At 40.6% G+C, this 27,094-nt stretch overlaps 1 protein-coding gene across 3 annotated transcripts in view; it reads left to right on the top strand.

Moving 5' to 3' along the window:
• Positions 1–27,094, top strand: part of ELMO1 (engulfment and cell motility 1) — a 524,791-nt gene that overhangs the window by 127,783 nt on the left and 369,914 nt on the right. For all 3 annotated transcript variants that reach the window (XM_042970062.1, XM_042970058.1, XM_007078577.3), the window contains exon 5: positions 25,985–26,035. In XM_042970062.1, coding sequence (XP_042825996.1) covers positions 25,985–26,035 — 51 coding nt within the window. The remainder of the gene's footprint in view (positions 1–25,984; positions 26,036–27,094) is intronic.

Below are 27,094 nucleotides of genomic sequence, written 5' to 3'. Positions count from 1 at the left end.
GTGTCACAAAGGACAAATGTAAGCATCCAGACCTAATTAAGCCTGGAGCAGGTGACATTTAAGCAGATATCTAAGACAAGGGTGCAGGGGGAGGCCCTTGAAATGGGCAAAATGTGGCTAGAGAGTTTTGCATAAGCCTCAATTCTCAAGGCCTTGTAAGGCCGTATTAAAGATGTTAAATTTTATTCTAAGGGCATTGGGGAGCCTTATGGTTCTAAGCTAAACCATAAATGACTACAGACTTCCCTGTGATTAGTCTGAATGTATCATACTGGAAGAGTGGTCAGCCTATGCTAGAAATGATCAGAAAACCATTTACTATGGAGAGGAAGGAAATGCAAGGGTATTTTGAAATAGATCTAGGGATTGACATCAAATGCTGGGTAGCTCTCTTGATTCCAAGGAGAAAATAGGACCAGATAAGAATCTTCTTCAAATGTCTGCCTTCAAAAAGCTTGCCACAGGGGCGTCTGGGTGGCTCAGTCAGTTAAGTATCCAACTCTTGATTTTGGCCCAAGTCACGATCTTATGGTTCGTGGGTTTGAGCCCTGCGTCAGGCTCTGTGCTGACAGTGTGGAGCCTGCTAGGGATTCTCTCCCCACGCCCCCCCCCCCCGTTCTGATCCCCACTTGTGCTCTATCTCTCTCAAAATAAATAATAACTAAACTAAAAAAAAAAGCTTGCTTTGTATTAACCTCCTTGATATCTTGGCTAAGGTTAATAATAACATATTGCAGTTAAATTGAACTGCTCTCTTTATTTATTTCCACAGTGCTGTCTTCTTGATAAATTTGTTGATTTGCACAGCCAGATAAAATGTTAATATAATTATCTGACTAACATACTCAATTCTAACATCCCTTTTGGGTACTCCTAATATAGAACATAAAACATTTTCTAACTTACATTCATAGGAAAATAAGTAGAAAAAAATCTTAATATTTCCTGTAGATTGGGGCATAGGAGTGAAAGAGGGAGAAATCTATTTGCTCAGATTTGACATTTAAGCATGTGATGGGATGAAAAAGATAAGTTCCTGATTTCATAGAGTTTTCAGTCTAGAGATAAACTAGATAGATACCAATTGATGATGGATGAGGGTCATGTTTGAAAAGATTATTGGGAATATGATTTTTGAATCAGTTAGGTTTATAATTTGATCCTCTGTGGACCTATGTGATTCAGTGCACATTTAAAAAATCTGTTAAGTAGAATCTGAACTCTTATGCTTTATTTTTTTTTATTTTTTTATTAAAAAAAATTTTTTTAACGTTTATTTATTTTTGAGACAGAGAGAGACAGAGCATGAACAGGGGAGGGGCAGAGAGAGAGGGAGACACAGAATCCGAAACAGGCTCCAGGCTCTGTGCTGTCAGCACAGAGCCCGACGCGGGGCTCGAACTCACGGACCGTGAGATCATGACCTGAGCCGAAGTCGGACGCTTAACTGACCAAGCCACCCAGGCGCCCCATCTTATGCTTTATTTTTTAAACATCTGACTCATACACCATAAAATCTGCTCAGTTACTGTATATACTGCAATGGTTTTAGTGTATTTATAATATAATATGTAGTGTTTTACTTTTTAGATAGTAAGTCTGTGTCATGTCCACCTGGGGTACTTTCATTTTCCAAAACAACAGCTCTCAGATTTAAATGCAGATCATGTGTCAAATCTAGAGGTTTAGATTCCGTAGATGAGGGCTGGGGTTCGAGCATTTTTAACAAGGCTGTTGGTCATGATTGCACACTACCACTAGAAGTGTGAGCAGGTTCTGGATCTTTCCCCTTATTCCTGCGTATGATGAAAATCCACATTATGAAATCTTATTGGCCTGTAGGCCTGGGTGCTCCCTGAACTGGAGGCATCATTTTACTGTTGCTGAGAGAGCATGAGGTCCAATTTCTTACTTATTTAACCTGGCCATCAAGGCGTGTCACAGTCTCGCCCCAGGCAACATTTTCAGTGTTGCTTGTTTGTCTTGTTTTCTCAACTTCAGACAACCTGCCTGAATAAACTCAAAATAAACCTTGCTTCTGGAATTCAGTCCTGTTCTTCCTCCCGCCCCTTCCTCCTATTATCGTGTTTCAGGTACAGGACTAGGTGCTTTGGATAAAGACACAAAATAACATACTCTTTGCTTCTGGGGAGATGAATTTTCGCAACAAACACACACTGAAAGCAGTCTTATTAAAATAACTGCCATTTCAGGATAGCTGACCTCTTCTCCCTACCAATCCTAAATTGTTTGAGCTGGAAGAAACCTTGGCTATTTGCCTGAAAGAATCTTAACCCCAGTTCTGGAGATTAGTTTCTTAATTCAGTCTTCTTGTAAATTTCTTCCCATCTTTACTGCTTTCAGAATCATTGTTTCTTTAGTTATTGTCTGGTAGTTTCATTTGTAGAGAATCAGAACCTGCATGTCTTTGCTGTTGCCTTGAAATGATGTTTAACTATTTGTGTGCTAATTTGTATTTTCTTCTCCATGGGATTCGAAACACCTTGCAATCAAAAACTGTGTTCCACCTCTAGACCCCTCTTACAGTGTCTCACCTGGTTTCTTGAACAAAAAAGAAATAGGTGTTTGAGGACTGTTTGTTGATTTAATGTGATGCAGTTTTCTCTGTAAGATAGAAAGTACAATTAGTCTCTTAATAAATATGTATGATGTTGGTTAATTCAATTAACAGAATAGGCACATACACTTTCAGATTATTCACCATGGAGGAATTGTAGAGTGAATAAATGAATCTTAATGCTTCTCTAAGAGTCTTAAATCAATGTTAAAAAGTTGAGGTTGGCTTTTTGTCCCCCACAGCTTATTAATTATCTCTCTAAAATAAGTACACTATATATATTCACACACACACACACACACACACACACACACACACACACACACACACATCTGAATTTGATATTCACACATTGCTGAATATCAATTAAAATTTTTAAGGGTTCATGAAGTCTCATAATAATTAAATCAGTTCTATGGATTGAAGTACTCCCTATTTGGAATAAATGACCTATTCCTGAGAACATGGTCAGCTTTAGGAATTTATCTCTAGTTCACTGCAATTGCCATGGGGAGGGAAAAATAAGAGCCCCCCTGTACCTTACAGTATACAAGTAAATCATTATTATGCAGATAATCAGACAGTAATATAATTTTAGTCAGCATTATCATTTTTATTTTCATTATAGCAAATTACAACCTCTAAGAATCAAACTATACTTATGAAAGATAATTTACCCCAAATTATGTGATTGTTCAATTCTGAGAAAGTGTATTTTACTTTATTTCACCCTGGGGATCTATTAATATTCATGTGGCTCACCTATCATAAGTTCTTCACTTTAGTCAATTGACTCTAAGGAAGCAGTAGTCACAGGAGAGCAGAGAGAATTCTAGGCTTAAATAAATGAATGCTTCAGACTTTCCGTGAAGGAAAATATGGGCCATGGCTTAGAAACTTTGTTGGCATTCTCTACCCCACCCCCACACACTCTTTTTCATTACATGAAGGAGAAGTTTATGATAGTCACACTCCACTGTGGTGACCCATTTTCCAATAACCAGTGAACAACTGAATGCAGCTGTTTGCAGTTGGCTTTACATGTACATATGGTGAAAACATGTCACCAAGAACAGAGGTTGGAGCCAGAATTTTGACCAAAACAAAAAACGCTTTGAAATAATGTCATTTTGTGTTGGCTTGTGTTTTGGTCCTTTTAGGCTGTTATAATTTTATTTCTCACAACTTTATTTCTCACAATTCTGGAAACAAGAAGTCCAAGATGGAGGTGCTGGCAGATTTGGTGTCTGGAGAGGGCCTGCTTCTTGGTTCAGAGGTGGTCATCTTTTCACTGTGCCCTCAACATAGCAGAAGGGAGAGAAAGCTCCAGAGGGTCTCTTTTTATAAGGGCACTAATCCCATTCGTGAGGGCTTTACCCTCATGACCTAATCACCTCCTAAAGGTCTCACCTTCTAATATCATCATATTGGGCATTAGGATTCAACAAACAAATTTGGGAGACAGAAGCATTCACTCTGTAGTAGTATCTTGCCACATGTGAACCAACACTTTTTTATAATTACTCCCCAGACCTTACATTTTGAATTTCTCCAAGTCAGGAACCAAAAGATTATTAATATTATTAACATTTACTTTATTTAGGTGGCGCATGGGTGGCTCAGTCAGTTAAGCATCCAACTCTCGATCTTGGCTCAGGTCAGGGTCTCATGGTTCGTGAGTTCTGAGCCACGCATCAGGCTCTGTGCTGACAGTGCAGAGCCTGCTGGATTCTCTCTCTCTTCCTCTTTCTCTGTGCCCTTCCCCCAGTCACGCTCTTTCTCTCTCTCTCTCAAATATATAGACTTAAAAAAAATTCTACTAAAGAACATACTAGATTTTTCCCAGTTCAGTAGATGAAGACAGAAGGCTGGGGTTGAGCTATGGGCAAGATGATGGCCCTATGGCACACCTGGGTGTTTGATTCCTGTGATGTTATTTAGGATGAAGTGGTAGGTACTGCTTGGCTTCCCTCAGCCCTTCCTCAACCCATCAAGCTCAACTTATTAAAATTGGAATACACACACAATCACACACACCCACACATGTGTACGTACTCCTCAGACTGTCCGGACCTTCCTCACGAGCTATGCAGCCCTGGGATTGGGCTTTGGCCAGCCACTGCCTGTTCTGGGAATGTCATCTCACCTCTATCCTGGTATTTTGTTCTCAGTGACTCAAACTAAATCGGCAGTAGACTTTCTGAAGTTTTCTGTAAAAACATTTTTTTGGGTGGTTTTAGAATTTCCTAATTAGAGTTTGGGAATTGGATGGGAGCTATCATTTTAAATCATTTGGTGCTTTCCCTCTAGGGAAGACTCGGAAGAATATATACTTATTTCAGGATGAAGAAAAAAAAAAAGCCAGTCTAAGTTGAGTCACATAAATGAGAGGGCGCAGGAGAGAGGAGGTACTGACTGCCATCGGAATTACTCAGATGTCAGTGGTTTTATGACATGTTATTTAATGTTTACCACTGACTGTTGGATAGAGGCTATCATGGTGATTACACAGGCAGCTAACTTTTTTTTGCTTAGGCTCCCTAGCTTGGGTTTGGTAAGATAGGACTGCTTCTAGAATTGCAGGCAAAGATAAATGCCAGAGGTCATGATAATTCCATGTTCTCTAGTTTAGTTATTAAACCAATGAATAGGTTGACTCAAGTACTCAAACATTTAACTGTGTCATGCTCAGATACAGAATGAGTGACACACTCTGAAGGCAGGCACTTGTTTACCAAGAATGGCCCTAGAAACACTAGAATACTCTTAAACAAAACTAACAATAGTAAAAAACAAAACCAGTTATCAGTGGAGGAAAACAGTTCTGAGAAAGGCTCTGTGATTCTTACAATGTGTTCCAAAGCCAGCAACTTAACTGCAGATTTCCTAAGCACAATCTCATTCATGGTTTTTTTTTTTTCTTTCAGAAATGAGGTTATTTTTGTCTAGCTATTAGACTACATTTTCTCAAAGTTTTAGGCTGGAAACAATATAGACATCATGTGTTTGTGTCAAAGGATAAAAGATTCATGAAACAGGGGCGCCTGGGTGGCTCAGCTGGTTAAGTGTCTGATTCTTGATCTTTGCTCCAGTCTTGATCACAGGGTCATGAATTCAAGCCCTGCATCAGGCCCTGCGCTGGGTATGAAGCCTACTTAGGAAAAAAAAAAAAAAAGATTAATGTAACAATAGTCACTTATACTATTTGGAAAGCCTTTAAAAAATTTATTTTTAATGTTTATTTTTGAGAGAGAGAGACACACACACTCAGAGTGTGAGTGGGGGAGGAGCAGAGAGAGAAGGAGACACAGAATCTGAAGCAGGCTATCAGCACAGAGCCCAATGCAGGACTCGAACTCCCAAACTGTGAGATCATGACCTGAGCTGAAGTTGGATGCTTAACTGACTGAGCCACCCAGGCATCCCCAGAAAGCCTTTTTTTTTTGTTATTTTTAGTATGTTATTTTCTGTATTATTTTATATTTTTAAAATGTTTGGGAAGACCTATCAGGATGAATTCATGACTATTAATGGTTGTGATCCACAGTTTGAAAAACATTTTATTACAAGGTCCCAGACACAGATTTCCTCATCTTTTAATCTCAATGTCTAGAACAGTGCTCAGTAGATATTTGTTTCATGAAAAATGACTACCCACTAGAACAGTAAGTCAGTGACCCAAGGGCAGACTTAAGGGGTAGGCATGAAACAAAGATCAAAAGAAAAAAGAGAAATAAAAAAAAAAAAAGGGAAGAAAGTTTGGTAGACAGACTGGAGAGAGCAAAGAGATTTTAATCTCCACCTGTTTGTAGTTGTTTTCTGGATGTGACACTGGGTGACATAAGGGTTCTAGATTGCCCACTCTTTCCACTGTGATGAGAGTTAAGTTACGGTAATAATTATTGCGTGACCTTTTTTTTTTTTTATCTCCATTGTTCCAGCTGTCTATTGTTGCTTCACAAAATACCCGAAACATAGTAACATAAAACAAAACCCATTATCAGTGGAAATGATTAGTTATACTCATTGATAATCTGGGTCGGGGATTTGAACATGGCAAAGCAAGGTTGATGGCTTGTAATTCATTGCTTGGAGTCTCATTTGGAAGGACACAAATATCTGGGAGATGGAATCATTTGGAAGCTTCTTCACTGGTCTGTTTGGCTTCTGGATTGGAATGACTCAAAGGGTGGGCACCCATCAGCTGGGACCATAAACTGAAGTGCCTACATGTGGCCTTTGCATGTGGCTTGGGCTTCCTTGCAGCATGTAGCAGTGTTCTGAGAAGCTCCCTGTGACGGTACTTCCTAAGAGCCAGTGTTTCAAGAGAGCCAAGCAGGAGCCGCATGGCTTTTGAGGACCTAGCCTCAGAAGTTCTCTGGAATCTTCTGCTATACTCTTTTGCTTGAAGCAGTCATAAGCCTGCCCACAATCAAGAGCAGAGGACAAGGGACCACCCTCTCTATAGAAGGAGTGGCAGAGAACTCTGGGGCTTTTTCATGAAACCACCGCATGCAACATCTCTTTAGCTTTCTCTTTCAGGGAAGAGCTGTGAGACAGGTTTCCTACTTTCCAGAGATTATCCAAAGATTAAAATGTGGTTTTTACTTTTGCTAGATTTCAACTGCTTAAGCTAAGAGGAAGAAGAAAATATAAAGGAAGAAAAGTAGAAGAAAGTTTACATCATTAAAACATACAGTAGCAATGAGACAATTTCCACTTCGATAAAGGATACAAGACGCGAAAAGATCTGTTGCTTCTCTTTTTTGAGGATGGAGGGGGGACAGTGATTGTATAAATTGAGAAAGTGTTCACAGGAAAATAGAGGGAATTTATTAGGCACTTTGATATTTACTCCTTCTTCTGAGAATAATTTTGGGGGAAATTGGTTCACTTCCTTTACCACACCTAAAGTTTCAAGTCCAAAAACAAAAGTGAGCATTTTGTTACATCAACTGCACTTGTAAACCAGTAAGTAACCACTCTTCATTTTTCAAAGACGATCATGAAGTTGGTGCTGTAGCTACAGAGAAAGATCTGAAAGAGACCTGGTGGGTTAATTGCAGTGCTGTCGAATCTCTGGTACTGATAGAGGTCAAGTTAACCTTGGCTATCAAGCACACTTGTCATTTCTCACTCCTGTCGGAGGGGGGGAAACCCCAACCAAAACATAAGTTTAAAAATGATTCATTATGACCTTATTTAAGATTTTGCATTTCATTAAGAGATGACTAGGAAGGGATAGCTTCCTCTTACATTATGGTTTTTAAAAATGTATTTCTTCCCTTTTGCCATTCTTTCTTTGCTCCCTGACTTTTATTTGTCCCTCCTGTGATCCTGTTTCTTCCTGCTGATTTTTCCTTTCTGTCTCTCTGTGACTTCATTTTTCTTTCACTCTATCTTTCCTCACTATCATCTTTAGGTTATTAGCCATCTTTTAAAAAAATGTCTCTTCCCGGGCTCTGTTCATCTACTTTTCTTTCTTTTCCCCTGTGTTCAGATGCCTTATCTCTTGTAACTTCAGACTTGCAAGCACTGTAGGTTTAGGTTTTTAGATATAAAAAAAAAAAAAAATAATGAGGTTCCACTTTACTAATTTAGTGTAACTTATATAAAAGTCTTTTCTCAGTATTTGCTGCTCCTAAGCAAGCTGATATGAAGTAATCAAATTTCATTTACAAAATTTACACAAATAAGGTAAGCACATTGGAGACATATTAAAAAAAGAAGAGTCAAAATTGTTTAAATGATCACAATCCTGTTACTTAGAGAAAACTAACATTTCAGGATACATATTTGAGTTTGGATACATATTTGTTCTTGCAAAATGAGATCATAGCATACACATTTTTTCATAACTTGCATTTTTTTAAATTTGAGAGGCAGACAGCGCTAGTTAGGGGAGAGGGGCAGAAGGAGAGAGAATCTTAAGCAAGCTCCACGCACAGTGTGGAGCCTGATGCAGGGCTCGATCCCACATTGAGATAACCACCTGAGCCGAAATCAAGAATCCATCACTCAACTGACTGAGCTACCCGGGTGCCCCAGCATAATTTACATTTTAACGTAATACATACTGGACATCTTAACATGTTAGTTAATATACTCTGCCTATTTCATTGTGTACTGAAGAATAAAAGGCTTAATACTAGCAAGACAATATGTAAGTCACCTAGCTGTGGTCATCCCTCAGTGAGTCATATTTTCTATTTATTTGTCAAACTTTCTTCATGGCTGAAAGTATTCAACTCAGTTTTAAAATCAGTTCTTTTTGTTTGGACTTTTTACTTGCCTTTTTTCTCTTCTATTCTATTTTTTCTTTTGTTTTTAATGTTTTACTAATCTTAGAGAGGAGCACAAGCAGGGAAGGGGCAGAGAGAGAGAGGGAGACACAGAATCTGAAGCAGGGTCCAGGCTCTGAGCTGTCCACACAGAGCCCAACATGGGGCTTGAACTCACGAACCGTGAGATAATCACCTGAGCCAAAGTCGGATGCTTCACCGACTGAGCCACACAGATGCCCCTCTCTCTTTTGGTTTTTTAAAACAATACAATAGCGTCCATTCTTTAACCTGAGGCTTTTTGTGATTTTTTTCACTGTTTCCTTAGAAAATAGAAGTTTAATGATGAGTCAAAGAAACGGGGTCATCCTGGCTTATACAGTCACCATTTGTTAAGGACCCCCTAGGCACCAGGCACTTTAATGGATGATTTCATTTAAGCATTTAGGGCTCACAGAAGCCTTAGGGGTTTTGGAGTTTTAGGTTGCAGAGCTTCTGGTGGTGAATTTTGGAATTGAAATGAAGATCTTCTGTATTATTATGAAGAAAGTTCCATTTCAGGGGTTTTCAGAGGTGGTTCAGGAATTGCAGATGTATTTAGTTTATACAGCCTTTTAAAATATTATTTTGAGTTCTTTAAACATAAGTAAAAGAATCAACAGAAACTGTAATAAGAGCTTCATCATTATTAAGGTGCCAGGTTAAGTTGACTTTAAACAGACATCAATATGAAGCATTTCATTTCCTCCATCCCTGTGCATATATTTACACTGCTTATAAATGTGTCATTGACTGGGAAGATTGTACTGTTTTATTTTAAATCAGGCACGAATCCATCCATTCAAGCAAAATCATTAAGCAGGTTTACTGCTGCTGCACCTGTGTGCTGGCCCACATAGATCAGGGGTGGTTCAGATATATTGGCTTAGGAGCATGGCTGGTGTCCAGTAACAGGTGAAAATCTAATTGATTCCTTTCTGTGAGCTTTGGATTTTTTTTTTTTTTTGGTCTGAATTTGAATATTTATCAGGAATGAGAGTTGAGATTAGATGTTAGTTATATAGATTTGAAAGAAAAGGTGTCCCATTGTACCTTTTCCAAGAATCCTTAGATTTCGAGTTAGGCTCTCAAAACATTTACCACTGACAGGTACATATGTGTGTGTGTGTGTGGTTGGCAGCATCCAAGGTGGCACCCAAGATACCCACCCCCTAGTGTTGCATGCCCAGTATAATTCTCTCTCTTTGAATATGGTCTGGATCCATGGATATGATGGGATGTCACTTCTGTGATTATCTCATACTGTATGTTCCAAGGCATTTGCATATGCAGTTAAGGTCCTCAATCACTTGACTTTGGGTTAATCAAAAGGGCGATTATCTTTGTGGGCCTGACCTAATTAGAGGGGCCCTTTAAGAGAAGCTAAAGCATTATAGAGATGCTCTCCTATTGTCCCTGAGAAGGAGAAAATTGTCATGTTATGGAAAAGGCTCCAGGATAAGGATGGGAGGAGAGCAACCCCTTGGAGTTGAGCATGGTTCCTTGTCAATAGGTAGCTTAAAAATGGAGGGAAGAGGGATCTTAGTCATACACAAGGAAACAAATTCATCAACAGTTGGAATGAACTTGACAGAGGTCTCTGAATTCCAAATTAGGATTCAGCCAACCAGCATCTTGATTTCAACCCTGAAAAACCCAAGTAAAGGACCTAGCTAAAACGTTCTAGATTCCTGACCCATAGAAACTGTGACATTACACATTGTGTTGTCTTAAGCTTCTAAGGTTGTGATAATTTGTTATACAGCAGTAGAAAACTTGTACACAGTGGAAATGCATCCAGATTTTCTCCACAGTGAGTAAGATAATAAAACACAAAGTAAATTGAATGTGGAAGCTTGTTATATTATTGTGATAATCATCCACAATACCAGATATTGAATTTTTATGTTACTATAAAAGCTTCCTTAATTCCTACTGATGACCTTGATAAAATACACGTTTACAAACTTGAGCTCATAAAACATGTTAATATTAATACACTGCCTCTTTGTCTAGTTTAGGTTCTGAGGCATCATCTGAGGGATTTTTTTTATCCCCTTTCTAGAACAAAAGCATTTCATTATTTGAAAGCCACTGGCTTGACTAATAGGCACTTTTTAAAAAGACTGCATTTTGGTTGTTTTAAGAATGTAACTGTTGGCAGGGAAAAGAAGAACAAGATTGTGCAAGGCTAATTTATAGTCATCACATTGTTTTTAAATATATGTTTATATCTTTAATTATTCCCTTATTACAGAGTAATGCATAGATGTAAGAAATCCAGCCACTGCTTTTGACTCAGACCGATGAATTTTAGACTAGTGATATTAATGTCAAGCAGAAATCATTTAAATAGTAATTTAAAACTTTTTAATCATGCCATATTTCAAACATATCAAAAAAGCACAGGAAATGATATAACTGACACCCATATACTCAATCATCTAGATGTTAATAGATATTAACATTTTGCCTATTGCTTCAGATTATCTTAAAAAAAAAAAAGCTAGTCTGGCTTAAGCCCTACTCTGTCATTCTTCCTGTTTCTCTTTCTATTCCTCTCTCCCCAGAGGTAAGTACTAGCCTGAGATTGATGTACATTATCCTCATGAATGTTTTATAGGTTTTCTACATATTTATGTTTTCGTGAATAATATAGAGAATTGTTTAGCATTTTAAAATTGAAGTTACTGCTATCATACTGTAGGTAATATTTTCCAATTTAAGTTTCTCATCCAAACTTATATTTTTGAGATGAATTATGCATAATACCCCATGGCATGAATAAAACCCAGTTGATAAGCAGTTGTTTCCCCAATTTTGGTACCACAAATAGTACTGTAATGAATATTCTTGTACATGTATTCATGTGCCCTCACTTGAAAGTTTCTCCACTACAGAATGTAGAAAGCCTTTGGGTTGCAGGGTGCGCCCCGATTCAGCCTTACCAGAAATTGCCCAACGACCTTCAGCCGGCCTAGTGCCACCCATAATGTAGAGTTCGTATTCCCGCCTTCGTAACCAGTGCTTGCTGTCACAGTCTTTTTAGCCAAGTGGATGGGGATGCTGGGCGGCTTCTTGTGGTTTTAATTACTATTTCCCTAACTGCTGAGGCTGAGCATATTTCCTATGTTTATTATCTCTTCAGATTTCCCTTTTACAAACTGCCCGTCCAGTCTTTGTCCAGCAGTGGGAGCAGAGTGTCGTACTCTCATTGACTGACAGGAGTTCTTTATCGGAAGTGGACACAAGTTCTTTTTTCTTAGCTCCGCTTAGTCCATAGCTTTTTGTTAACTTTCCTGTGGTGTCTATTGTTAAAAATAAGTTAAATATTCATTTTAAGATGATTAAATTGATCTCCTCCCCCCCCACCTTTAATATCTGGGCTTCCCATGTCTTGTTTAAAAGCACTTTCTCTAGCCATATGTCATAAAGGTATTCTTTTGTGTTTTCTTTCGAAAGCTATGAAGTCTTGATTTTTATATAGGTAATTAATCAATTTTGAAAGTGTGTGTGTGTGTGTGTGTGTGTGTGTGTGTGTGTGTGCATGCGCGCATGCACATGCATTAGGCAGGGCTCTAATTTTATCTTTTTTGTCCTAGCACCATTTGTTGACTAATTCATTGCCCTTCTTCCCATCCCCATGATTCTGCTTCTGATCGTCGCTTCTGTTGTGAGTCAAGTTTTCTCGAGTATAGGTATCTTTGTGGCTTTTTGGTTCTTTACCACACACCTTCGATCACTTACAACTTGGTAACAAAACTTGATACCAGGAGAATGAAACTGTCTTCTTTTTCTTTATCAAAATTATCCTTCCCAGTCCATACTGTGCCATTTATATGTATTTTAGCATCAGCTTGTCAAATCCTGTTAGGATTTTAATTAGCATTGAACTAATTTATGGATTAATTTTGGGGAAAATTGCTTTCTTTATCGTATTTTTCTATTTCATCCATGAAAACGATTTATCTTCATTTATTAATTCATTAGAATGTTCTTTGACATTTTCCAATGAAAGTCTTGTAAATTTTTTTTTCAATTAAATTTAGTAGACATTTAGTGTATGTTTAGTAAAATGTGTGCCTAAGACCTCATGTATCCATCATAAGTTATATCTGTGTTTATGCACTTTCATTGTTTATAGCTATTTATGTATTATATATTGGGCATTTGCTGTTTACAAGTCATTCTGTTGAGTTTAATTAATTTCTACAAACATTGGCATGTATTTATCAGTTAGTGTATTTCCCATTTTTTTTTTTAATAAACAAAATTAAGTGTCCGAGAAAGGAGGTAACTTGAATATGATTGTCTATGACTAATTGTACAGCCTGGATTTTATCTCAGTTTTATTTATACCTTTACCTTTTGCTAAAAGCCATGTTGTAAATGGCTTTTTAAATCAGCTGCTGTTTCTATGATATATGTCATCTTATTTCACAGGATCTTTTTATAGTAAAAAACCCAAAACCTTGTTATCAAGTCTCTATGTGAAAAAGGCATTTATTTAATTCACCAAGTAGTTGTCCCTTCATACCAATTAGTTAGTTCATCTGGATTGGACATACTTACACCAGAAAATAAGTCTATAAAATAAATGCTTTCTTTGGCAATTATCTTTGAATCAACTCTTAAGAAAAAAGCCCTATTTAACTGAATTGGCACAGTCTTGTTATTGCTGACTATGTCATGAGTGCTTTCCACGAAGGTAGAGTTAGTTCCCTTGCCTACCCTGACAAGACAGACAGCTTCTGGAGACAAGGCCTGGATGTCTGAGTGCAGTGTGGGTGCTCTAGTGAAAAAAGGCAGAGGAAAGCTCAAATGCAGATGAGTTTGTAAAACTTTAAAAGTTTTGACTGTTTACTTCCTGCCCCTTGCATCTGTTATCCCTACTAACTCCTCTAGAAGACTCTGTTTAAACTCTGATTTCGCGGGGCACCTGGGTGGCTCAGTCCGGTTGGGTGACTGACTTTGGCTCAGGTCATGATCTCACGATTTGTGGGTTCAAACCCCGCATCGGGCTCTATGCTGACAGCTCAGAGCCTGGAGCCTGCTTCGGATTCTGTGTCTCCCTCTCCTCCTTGTGCTCTGTCTCTCTCTGTCTCTCAAAAATAAATAAACGTTAAAATTAAAAGAAAATAAAGAAAATAAACTCTGATTTCCCTCCTGGTGCAAGGAGGGAGGGAAGAGAGGATGGCATGAAGCAGACTCTTGTGGATGTCCACTGAAGCCCATTCTTTGTTTTGTGTGCACTGTTGGGTACTTTGTCTCCCGCACTGAATCCGCAGCCTGCCTTCCTCGGGCATCCATCCCACCTCTTCTCTTAACGGGGCCCTTCCCCATAGGGCAGGAGCAGGTGGATTTCTGGGAGTGCTTCTGGACGGCCTCATGAGCTGCAGAGCTTGGGTGTTGGAGAGCTTCAGGGCTGTTGTGACCTTGCTCCTGTGCCTGGGCAGCCTGGTACTGTGGCCCAGGTGACCAGTGTGGTGGAATATGGCTCATTTCCATTCAGGACACCGTTGCGGACACATGGATTGGTACTGGAACACGAGCAAATACGTTTCAATTCTCTGTTTTAAAAAAATGCTTAATGATACATGTGCCTCATAGTAGGCATGAAATAAATATCCTCTTGTGGACAGAAGGTTGTAGATAGAATAGGGAAGGAAAGGAAAGATAGTTTGAAATTTATTTGCATTGCACAAGGAAGAAAGGGACTGTATGTCTGTCTTTGAAGACATAAATGGGCAGTTAGCTTTAGTTTACAAATATATTCTGGCTCTTACTCTCAATTGTGATTAAAATATCCATTCCATTCACTTAAAAAGTATTTATTGAACACGTTTCACCTACCAGGCACTGTTTTAGGCACTGATGATGATAAAATGTGAAGATTCCCACTCTTCTCTTGCATATGTTCTTGTGTGTGTGGACACAGACGAGAAATTTTTAAAAAACAAACAAGGTATTTATTTTGAGATTGGGGTATGTGGTATGAAGGAAGTGAGTAACGTACTGTGATACACATATGGGGGCAGAGTGTGGTAGGTGTTACAGTTGAGGTTCAGCCTGCTAGGCCAGCTGTAGAATATAGGTTCCAGAACAGGTCAGAAATATGATTTGGCTTGGCTCAAGTTAACAAATAACCAGATAAAAACGAAATACAACTACAGCAGTGTGGATGTGGTTTCCAGAATAAGGAGCTTTGGACCTTTCTTCTTCTAACACATGAGCCCCGAGAAAAAAACTTATGCCTCCTCTCTAAGCAGTAATTCTCCTGTAAGGATTTCTGCTACCCAGGGTTACTGTCTTGGTTCTGGGTCTTCTTCATGGGGTCAAGCCAGCTCCAGGGCAATCTGGATCTCCCTGCAAGGCCCTGGATGTCCATCTGTGGGCCTTGGCCGAGATTGCCATAAGGCATCAAGAATGTCTCTCTAAAGAGGAGACATTTAAGCCAAGACTTGTGGATCATAAGGAGGCAGATCATAGCATTGCAGGTAAAAGGAATAGCCAGTGTGAAGGCCCTGAAGCATGAAGGACTTGGTGTGATAGGGATAGTGAGCTGGGGGTGGGAAGTAGATCGGATGGGATTGGAAAGGTTGGCTGGGGCCACATCCAGCTGAGTCTTTTAAAGCATAGTAGGTATTTGAATTTTCTTCTAAAGTACAGTGGAAAACCACCGTTTTAACCTGGAGTCCATGAACTTATGCAGAAAGAAAGTTACAACTCTGTGAAAATATAAATTTTGCATTATTTCAGTCATGAATATAGGCAAGAAGCCACAGTAGTAAAGCAGTATCTGTGCCAATGTTACCAGTAGAAATCATAGATATTTCCATTTATCACTGTTATTACAGCTTCTTCAACATGTAATTTATGATCATTACACTTAATTAGAAATTATGGTGGTTATTAGACCTTGTAATGTATCTTGTTATTTCATGCATTAATACAGGGATCAACAAACTATAGCCTTTGGGTGGAATCCAGGCTGCCACCTGTTTTTGTAAATAAAATTTATTGGAACACAGCTGTGCCCATTTATTTATGTATCATTGTTGCAGCCCTTCCGGCCTGCAATGCTTAAAATATGTACGATCTGGCAATTTCTGGAGAAAGTTGCTGATAACTACATTGATAAAGCAGCATATATGTTACTATGATACAATTTTAAAAATATTTGCATAACTATCGGGTTTTTTTTGCAAGCGTATGCATTTTATTTCTGCATTTAAAGACCTTATTCAGAGAAAAGTCCATAGGCTCCACCCGACTGCTAACACATCCACGATCATGGGGAAAAACAGAAAAGAAAAAGAATCGCTGTACTGCGATGTCTCAAGGCAGGTGAACAAAATGGCCCTGACCTGTGTTCCCTTTGCCTCAGATCCTCTTCCGTCTTCTTTGTCAGGCAGATTTTCCATATTTTTGGTGCTCAGTAGCGAAGCTGCCCCTTCTTACGAATGATGTGTTGCATCCATTCTGTGTGCCAGACCGAGGCGTTGTTAGCACTAATTTAATCCCCACAGCAATACCATTTAGTCTAGGTATGACTGTCTTCGTGTGGCAGCGAGGGAGGTCCAGAGATGTTGTCATGTACATGTAGCTCATTTACTGAATTTCACTGAGCACCAGCTATGTGCCAGGTGCTGTGCCAAATGTCCAAGGAGACAAAGCTGTTAGTGGCGAAGCCACGCTTTGAGTCAGGCCCTTCAGATACCAGTGTGTAGGTGGGTCACACCACAGCAGCAGGTTACTTTTGGGATATCATGTGACACCGTGCTGTCTCTTTGATGCCAGCCAGCGAGCTTGTTCACTTCTCCCTCTCTGATGTTTCCATCCCACTTTGTTCCATAGCTCTCTGCTACAGAGGTGTCCGTCTTGTTCTCCCTCCATAGTCTGTTGTTTGCATTGGCTTTGGCTAGAGTCAGCTGTGGGGTTGGCATTTTCACTGCTGTAGCGGCATCCTTGGTGATCCCTGCCAGGGCCCTTGGGGTGGCCTTTTAAATGTGTATGTTTTGCAAGCATGAGCTTCTTTCCTGTAAGTGCAGCTCTCCTCTCCAGCACTTTGTGGGTTTCTGAGGCCACAGGCTCTAACTTGCCAGCAACATTGTAACCTCGGTTTAAACATGTGCAATGTGACATTTGATTGGGGGCTAAGTTAAAATTGATGGCAGTGGAGAAGGGCTGGGGAATCAAGTCTCTGTCTCAAATGGATGATAAAACACGACTGCAGGGGAAAGGCTGTTTCATGTGGTTCACTCCAGCTTTGCTGGTTCCTTCTGTCAAAACCAGGGAGGTCGCTTTCTCCTGCAGAAACATAGACAATCTTCATTAGCTGGGTTGGGCAAATACCCACAATATCAGACATTTTTCCTGCTCTCTTTCCTTTTTTCATCTGTTGCACACGAGGAACATTGTTCCTGTAGTTATCTACACACGGGCACTGGTATTTTTTTGGTGTATACACACACGTTATATTCCAACAATTTGGACTCATATTACAATACTGTTTTGCAACCTACATTTTTTGCTGCACAATGCAATGTGACATGTTCTGATATTATTAAACATTTTTTTATACCAGCCCTTTAATGGCTGTGTTATGTATAATTGGGCTGCTTAACTATATTTATTTCAATTTTCCTTCATATTAGGGAACCTTTGGAAGACTTTGTGTATCAGTCAGGGTATAGAAACCATACCATTATTTGAACAGGAGCATTTTATTTTAAAAAATGGTTCCTTGTAGGAACTGGTTAACTGCGAGGAAAGGGGTAAAAGAGGATGCTGAAGAAGCAGTTGCAGCAAACCAGCTGTGGCCTTTAGTCTGAGGAGTGGGCAGTTTGAGAACTAAAGCCCAAGAGAGGGAACTGCCCCCCTCCCCAAGGCTCTTCGAAGAGAGCATGGCTGCCACAGGGACATCACCACCAAGGTGAAGGATACACACCTGTGTTGGACTATAGAAAGGAGTCTGTAGTAGGCAGAGTGACTTAGAAGTGGCCTCTGTAGGCGGAGTAGGGCAGGAGGCCTGAGGACTTGCGCATCAAATAATAAGAATCATGGTGGTGGATGGAAAGCCAGCAGCCTTTTTCTGACCAGGCAGGATCATTCCGGTGCCCTCCACTGGTGAAGCTTCACATTCTGTCAGGTGGCAAAGGGGAATGCTTGGGTGTAGCTCTTGTATTCCAAAGTGGGGCCAAGAAAGCTGGGCTTTGAGATAAGAAACAATAAATAATGCACTGGATTTGCTTTTAGTTTTTTTTTTTTTCCTCCATTATGACTAATACTGCCTTAGACAGCCCTTGTAAGATGTCGGTACCTCTGATGTTTCTGTAGGACAAATTCTTAGAATTTGATTTTGAACATTTTTAAGGCTTTTGTTAAACATTACAAAATCACCCGCCAAAAATTGGGCCATATTTACTCTCCTTCAAGTTATGCATGTGAGGAAAGGCATAAATTTTTATCATAGAACTTTTTACTAGCTTTTCAGATCTGGGTTCTTGTATCAGATTGTGAACTTGGAGACTGGAGATGCTCAGGGCAGGTGGGCCTGGGGCTGGAGCCTGCGGGCTGACTCAGTTAAGTGCCAAGCCCTGCAGTGATCGTAGTTAGAAGTGTGTTGCTAGAATCCTTCATCACCTCAGCCAACCTCCTTAACTTACTTCCTTTCTACTCCAATTCACTGCTGCTGACAGATTCATTTCTCTGAAGCATTCCCTTCATCATAATCAGTAATTTTGCTCAGAAACCTTAAATGTTTCCTCTTTGTTGTACTGAGAATAAAAGAGAAGAGAATTGACCTTTGGTGCTGGGCCCCTTGCCTCCATTCTGTTGATGAGGAAACTGAAGCCGATCGACTTGCCCAAGGTCACATGGGAAGTTAGCTGGCTCAGGCCCAACCTGGGCTTCCTTCCTTGTGGTCTACTGCACTTTCTAGGCTCCCAGACCCCTGTTGGTCCATCATGCTCGTGACATTACTGTTCTCCCAGGGCCTGTAGTGAGAGAGAGAGATTTTCTTAATACATGTCCTCATTCCTCAGATGACCACACTATGCCATTGCTGGTGCTGATCCCGCTGTCTGGATTGCTAAAATTGTCCCCCTCAGGTTCTGTGCTCAAGGGGGCTGCCTACTCTGACTTCAAGGTTGAGTCTAAGACTCATCTCTAAATAATGACCTTCCATTATTTCTTAGCAAATTGTACTCAGTCAATTCTTATCCTAGGGTGTCAGGGAGACCTGGATATGGATTGGGTCCAACCTTGAGCTTTTGGTCCCTGGGCCTGGACACCAAGATAGGTGTGTGCTCACTCCTACCATGTGAACTTGGCTGAGGAAGCAAGCAAAAAAAGGGTGCCTGTTTTTCATCAAGAGTGAACATCTAATAGTGCTTGTTCCTTTAAGGTAAGACAGCATGTTCTTCTGCAGAAAAACATACTGTTCTTCATCTCTGTCTTCTACAAGTGTTGATTAAAATGCTGAGGGGGACCAGCATTCTCCCCATGTTCTTCCCCTGGGGTTCACGACATCCCGGGAGACTCCCTGGGCCCCTGCAAGCTGTCTACCTGCAGCTCTCTGCTCATTTTACCCCAAGTCTCATTACATATGGAAAGAGAGCAAACCATTCCTGTGCAGCATGCCCTCAGCCTCCCTCCGTGGTCTGTGTTTACACATCACAAATAGGTAGTTAGCAGATATCTTCCTTTATACCTTCCTCGTTCTGTCTTCTCTTGATGTTGGGAATTGTGTAAAGGATGCCTGTGTTCTGTGAAAAGGAAAGTGATGGAAGAAAAACAATTGAGAATAGAATCGAGTTAGGGGCAGGAAAATAGAGTGGACAAGAAGTCAAGCCCAGATCCTTCGATTAATGGGTGAAGATGAATTGCTCAAGCTGTCTGGGGATGATGGGGACATGGTCTCTGATGGTAAACGAACCTGGGGAAGGCCACAATGGGAATTACGGTGAATGTGCATTTACCACAGTTTGCCACACATTCTCATCTTTCTACCTCACCCCCGCCTCCCAGCCTTCTTTTTTTTCCTGTTTTTGGAGGTTCAGATTTTTATTTTAGGGTATTTCTAACATCGCTCCTCAAATGTTAGACCCGTAGTCCTCTGTCTGGAGGCATTGCTGCGTAACCTAGCAACCGGCATATCATGTACTGTCCTCAGTTATTCCTTCAGCCTGAAGATTTGAAGATCACTCAAATGGACACATAAAGGACAAAAGGGGTCAGGTTTACATGCAAAATCAGTGTTTGTGATGATTGAGTAGTGGGGGTGAAAAACAGCATTATTTAGTAGTAATACATCCAAAGTAAGGGCCCTGTCACATCTGGAGAGAGAGAGAGAAGCAGACAAGGAGAGAGGAGGAGAGAGGGAGCCAGAGGAAAAAAAGACCCCGGAGCTGCCTGCCCTCCAGGAGTCTGGCTTTTCGGGGTCGTAAGCGCCCTCTCCCCCTCTGACCTTCTCTTTCCTTGCTTTTTGACCAGGGAATAATTCTTAATTTGTCTGGCTAGATAGAAAGTTGGCATACTGAGAAAAACAAATTTCAGAGGGAAAAATAGGAGAACAGTGACATTTTTCAGCAGGATCTTATTATCCAACCCACACAGAGACTGAGTCGCTGAGCTAGTTCTGTGAAGAAACACAAAGACATCCTATCGAGACGCCTGTGAATGTCAGGGGCTAGTACAGTCAGGAACTGCTGGGCATGAGTAAATATGACAGTGGGGCTTTAGCTGGCTTTCACTGGGCCACTTCTTCTCGTACACTGTGTGCAGTTGGGACATTTCACTGCACAAATGTTCTGGCTGCCTCTTTTCTCTTCATTTTTGAGGTGCTGGCATTAGTCTTGTTTGCCTCAGACTCTATTTCCTTGAAATTCACAATACTTAGTCTGAATGTGCTGGGTGTTCTTGCGGATTAGACTGGGATGATTCTAAACTATTGCGCCTCAGAGTTACTTAGGATTATAGCGAAAATGAGCATCCCTGAGAAAGTGGCTAGGGAACAGGAGCCCTAGAAACCAGTATTTTAATGTGCCCTTATGGTGACTCTAAAAGAGATGATATGACGGTCATACAAAAAAATGGAGGATTGATGACTGATTTCTCAGAGAGGGGCAGGGGGCAGTGTCTTGGCCTGTGACTCGATGGATACATTCTTCATTTTTGCAGAATGCCCCTGTTTGGGGGCGGGGGGAGGTTGGTCCATTGTTTTCTTTTCTTCCCCACATGCTTTTATATGTCATTTGGTGGTGTTATTCCTTGGCTAGCCTGGGAAAGTGACCCTGACCTGGTTGAATGCTGCTGGATTGGCCCCATTGGAAGCTGCTCTCCAGGGGTCACCAGTACAACCTGTTGATGAAACAAAGCTGGCCAGTATATTGCTCACTGTGGTAAAGGGAAAACACAGCCATGCAAAGCTTGGGCAATGTCTCGGCAGGTGCAGGCGTATTGGTCAGGGTTCAACAAGAGATGCAGAACCAGTGGGAGATATGTGCAAAGAGGTTTATTGCAAGCAGTTGGCTTACGTGATTGTGGAGACTGGATAGGCAAATCCAAAATGCATAGGGCATGCTTTCAGGAAGAGGAGGCTGGAACTCTGGGGTAAAAGTTGAATCTGCTGTTCACTGGTAGAATTTAAGGCCTTTCAATTTATGGAATCAGGCCCACCCAGATTATCTTGGATAATCTCTCCTACTTAAAGTTAACTGACTATCAACTTTAACCACACCTGCAAAATACCTTTACAGTAACACCACCTAGATGCATATTTGATTGAATAATTGGGGAGAGCAGACTAGTCAAGTTGATATATCAAAAGACTATCGTAGAAGGTAATATCAGAATTTCTTGAGAATTGGAATTTTATTTAGGCCGATCTTTCAAAGCATGTATGGATATGGTACAGCAGTCCAGGATAGGTGTTAACAGCAGAGATTTTCCAGTTGAGGGATTCAAAGAATCTTTGGATGCAAACAGTTGATGTTTTCCACTGAAGAGTTTACGAGGGCCTTTTAGGAAATTCCTATAAGGAAATTCACTCTTTTCTAATGAGGGAAGACATACACTTTTGTTCCCAAAGCATGAGCTTTGTGATTTCTTCTTAATTTATGAACTAGAAGCATTAAACACAAATATGGCTACCATACTGTCGAACTGGCCACTGCAGAGACAGGACACATTCATAAACTGCAAATCAGAGCCAGAATTTCACCTCATGTATGCCTGCCCCTCCCTCTTTAAGTGGCTAAAGGCCAGTCTACCTTGTAAGTGTCATATCTTTACTCTCTTTGTGCATCCTAGACTCTTTTTTTTTTATGTTTATTTTTGAGAAGGGGGAGGGGCAGAGAGAGAGAGACACACACACACAGAATCCGAAGCAGGCTCCAGGCTCTGAACTGATAGCTGGACCTTAATGTGCCAGCTGATAGCTCAGAGCCTGATGTGGGGCTCGAACTCATGAACTGTGAGATCGTGACCTGAGCCAAAGTCAGATGCTCAACCAACTGAGCCACTGGGGTGCCCCAAGGAGACCCCACTTTTTAAAAAATGTTTATTTATTTTGAGAGGGAGAGTACAAATGGGGAAGGGCAGAGGGAGAGGGAGAGAGAGAATCCCAAGTAGGGATCACTGACAGCGTGGAGCCCAACGTGGGGCTCAATCCCACAAACATGAGACCATGACCTGAGCTGAAATCAAGAGTCGGATGCTCAACCGAAATCAAGAGTTGGACACTCAACCGACTGAGCCACCCAGGCGCCCCTGGAGACCCCACTCTTAAGTGATGCTCTACGTTGCCTGGATGAAATTTATAGAATCAGAGAAAACATAAGCCTTTTCCTTTGCTGACCAACTTTACATTCTTTGGAGAGTGGAAGGTGGCATCAGCCTGTGGTCGAAGAGGTGTCATCCAGTTGATTTTCCTGATAGAACACAGCCTCTGAAGCACAGGTCTGTCTGTACTGCCTTTCTCTTTGAGTCTCATCTACCTTTCTGACAGGACCTTAACACTTAAAATAACTTTTTTAATGTTTATTTATTTTGAGAGAGAGAGAGCAAACAGGGGAGGGGCAGAGAGAGAGGGGGAGTGAGAGAATCCCAAGCAGGCTCTGTGCTCAGACTCACGAACTGTGAGATCATGACCTGAGTTGAAATCGACAGTTGGGCCCTTAACCGACTGAGCCTCCCAGGTGCCCCAGGACCTTAACATTTTTAATGCAAATTTAATAGCTCTTCCCCTTATCTTCTTTTATTCCAAAATGCAAAACACTGATTAGAAACACATTTTTTTCAGAGGAAAGGAAAAGCCAGAAAGGCAAATGAACTGCTAGCCGAGAAGACAGAGGCACAGGGATGAGAGCTGCTGTCTAGTTAATGGTGGCTGTCCCTCTCATTTTTGAGCCACTTCTAGGCTGGGCTCAGCGCATTTATCACCTCTTGTTCTTACTCTTTGTTCCCCATGCAATGGCTCGCTCTCCCTACTTTAGGGAAGAGAAGACTTACATCCGTGTGGTTAAGGACCTCGCACTGAGCACAAGTTGGGGAATTTGAACCCAGCTCCTCCTGTCGGTGGTTTTGATGCTGCTTTTGGTTTAAACACACAGTGCTTAAGACTCTTTCTTTAAAGAACTCATGCTTAGATCCCCAAAAGTCAGGAGCCAACATTGCAGGAGTCAACCTGGGGGCCAGCTGCTTACTTTTACCCCAGTCATACCCCCACCTAGGGTCCTGTACTGTGGGCCTCACAGGGAACCCCTGAGAACCTGCAGGGCGTTTGCTGATACCATACTTACTTCTTTGCTCTCATGTACGTTGACCAGTTGATGAGGATAATTCCCCTCTGAGGATAAATGCAAAATCTTGGTCTTTTTCCAGAGAGAAAATGGGCAGAGGGCCGACTCAGTCAGTGGAACATGCAGTTCTTGATCTTGGGTTGTGAGTTTGAGCCCCACGTTGGATATAGAGACTAGTTTTAAAAAAATCTTAAAAAAAAAGTTGTTATGATGGTTAAATAAGCATGACAGCAAACCCCCAAAATACCCCAGCTCGGTGCCTTTCAATAAATGTTTATTGCTATTATTAGGAATCCCTACCCTCACTCCAAATTTCCATGAGGAAATATTATCCTAAGTCCTTCCGGCCTCTTTGTGTTCACAGGGCTGCTTTTTCTTCTTGACTGGTTATTTGGGAAGAATAAAGTGGGCCCCTTTTTCTCTGGGAAGGAAACTGCTTTAGGTCTGACCTCAACAGGTAATCTGAGGGTCCAGTTAGCTGTCTTGTTGGTTCTTACCCTGAGCCTTGTTTTCCGTAAAAACTAGTAAAGGGGATATTTTAGGTTTTCATCTTCTGACTCTCTTATTTCTCAATTCATTTAGAACCTGAGCAAGAAAGAGGGATGCTATGTTTTCAGCTTCCTTAATGTTTTATAATGAGAATTTGCTGTCTTTCTCTCCTTTGGCAGAGAGTCATAGAATTTTAGGGTTGAAAGATTTTTTAAATGACAGAAATTAATTTCACCTTTCCTGCCGACCAGGTGGTCATTCGGGCCTTACCTGACACTTCCAATAATGAGAAGCTTGCTTTCTCCAGAGGCAGCCCAGGGTGTCTGCCTGCGGATGCTCTAGATTGAGCTGGAATTGACAGAGTTGAACTTTCAGGCCATCCTGCCCTTGGTATAAACGTTTGGATTAGTTTTCTTTGGGAGACAGTGTGGGCCTGCTTTCTTTTAGGTAGTCGTTTTAGAAAATTCATTTTCCAATAAGTAGTCAGAATTGGCTGAGGGAGAGAGAGAGTGTGTTCTGTGTGCTTTTGGCATCTTATCCTGAGAAGCTTTGTACCACCTCCGTGTGCCTGCTGAACACATTCCAGATTGTGGCTCCTCTTAAGTGATGCAGGAGAATGATCCTCATGGCGCTTTATTAACTTCCTGGCCTCTGTGCTCCAGGGTGGGGCATGTGGATGTGCGACTCCCGTAAGGTCTCCTCCTGAAAGCTGAGAATGGTGCGTACTCTGGTGGCAGGAAATAAAACTGCCAGTGAGATTCTACTTCCAATGCCAAAGATTCTATGTGACAGCTTTAGGACATTCACCTCCAACATGCTTGCCAAGTGGAGAAAGACTGACTTGGGCTCTTCTTATTTATGCTGTGTTCTTCACTCTAAGGTGACACACAGTTAGAGCTGGCAAATGTTAAGAAACCAAGTTCCTTAATATAACCTTAAAAAGGTAGCTTTATTTAGATGGGATTCACATTCCCTTACATCCACTATTTAAAGTGCTCAATTCAGTGGTTTTTGATATATTCCTAGATTTGTGAAATCATCACCACAATCAATTTTAGAACATTTTCATCACTGGGAAAAGAAACCTTGCAACCATTAGCGTTCATCTCCCCCCAGCCCCTGCCACCTGCCAGCACCTGGAAACCACCAGTGTGCTTTCTGTCTCAGTGGATTTGCCTATTGTGGACATTTCATATAAATGGAACCATAACAGCGGTGGCCTTTGTGTCAGGATTCTTTCACTTAGTGTAATGTTTTCAGGGTTCATTCATGGTGTAGCATGTATCAGCATTTCTTTGTATTGCCTAATAATATTCCGTTGAATGGGTATACCACATTTTGTTCACCAATTGCTGGACATTTGGGTTGTTTCCAGCTTTTGGCTATTATGAATAACGTTTTTGTGAGCATTCATGTACAAGTTTTTGTGCAGATGTGTGTTTTAATCTAGCAGAACTGGTTAGATTGTATTTTCTAAATAACCTTTCAAAGTTGCTTTTTTTTTGGTTTGCTCTTCTTGGGCCCTATATTCCTACTCTCTGGACTTATACTCACTTCTGTGCTGAATGCTGTCTGTGACTTGTTATGAAGTTAATACATCTGAGACCCAGTTTAAAGTTCTTTGTAGAAATAATTAAAAATCACTCAAGAATTATGAGAATAAAGTGACAAACTGAATCATAAGAATTCTTATTATATGGTATCACTACTAGATTATTTTTGCCTTTGCTCTCTCTTCTTTACTAAGCTTCTAAAATTTGAAGACTTACAAAGATTTTATTTTTCTTTTCCAGAATCGCAATGAAATAAAAAATGGCACTATCCTTCGATTAACCACATCTCCTGTAAGTTGATTTTAGTTTATAGCTTTCTAGTAAATGCTTTGGTGTTCAGTTCTGCTATATGTGATTATGGGATATTAATTTTTATTTATTTATTAAAAATTTTTTAAATGTTTATTTATTTTTGAGAGACAGAGTGTGAGTGGGAAGGGGCAGAGAGAGAGGGAGATATAGAATCTGAAGCAGGTTCCAGGCTCTGAGCTGTCAGCACAGAGCCCAACGTGGGGCTCGAACCCACGAACCATGAGATCACGACCCGAGCTGAAGTCGGACACTTAACCGACTGAGCTACCCAGGTGCCCCTGGGATATTAATTTTTGAGGGTAACTTTAGTGCAAGACAGAAGGTGTCTGGAATGTCCTCACATGCAGATCCTGGATTAGCAGTAATGCCTTTCCTTGTATTTCCCATTTCAAAGGAGGAAACTTTTATTTCAGGTTCAGTGCAAGTAAATTGACTGTAAGGTTTGAGTTTGGTGGTCACTTCAACAATTCTCATATTACAGATGGGGTAACTCAGTTGTACTGATTGGTTTTACCCACCTGCCCACACATACACCTAATGCCATCTGAGCGAATTCAGCCAACGGACAAAGCAAACAAAACCAAAGACAGCCTATGATTACCTCTCTTTAAAGTCAGGGTGTGTATGTGTGTAAAAGAGAGAGTGTTTAAGCGTTTTTCTAGTTTTGGTCAGTGATTATGACAACTCATAATAATATAATTTGAGAAATATTGGCCACTAAGGTTGTTTCATTGACAGCTGATTCTAGATGAAACACTTCAAAAGCTAAACAAAGTGCTACAGAATATTTAGACTACTGTAGCTGGCTGTGTTGCTTATCTTCATCTCTCTTACTTGCTTGCAGATTCTTTGGATAGTAGCATTAGCATATTTAAACTGTATTATTTCACAGTGCATTTTATTGCTTTCCTAAAAAATATCGTGCACAAAATACACCAAGTGTTACTATTTTCACTCCGCATATGTCATGAAAACTGTGTCTAACTCTTATTTTCAGTTTCCACCAAAGCCATGTGGTAGGCTAAAAATAAATTTGAA

This window comes from Panthera tigris, chromosome A2 (genome assembly GCF_018350195.1).
Source record: "Panthera tigris isolate Pti1 chromosome A2, P.tigris_Pti1_mat1.1, whole genome shotgun sequence".
NCBI classification, from domain to species: Eukaryota; Metazoa; Chordata; class Mammalia; order Carnivora; family Felidae; genus Panthera; species Panthera tigris.
The sequence above is the reverse complement of the archived record's forward strand: the minus strand, read 5'-3'. Positions and strand labels throughout refer to the sequence as shown.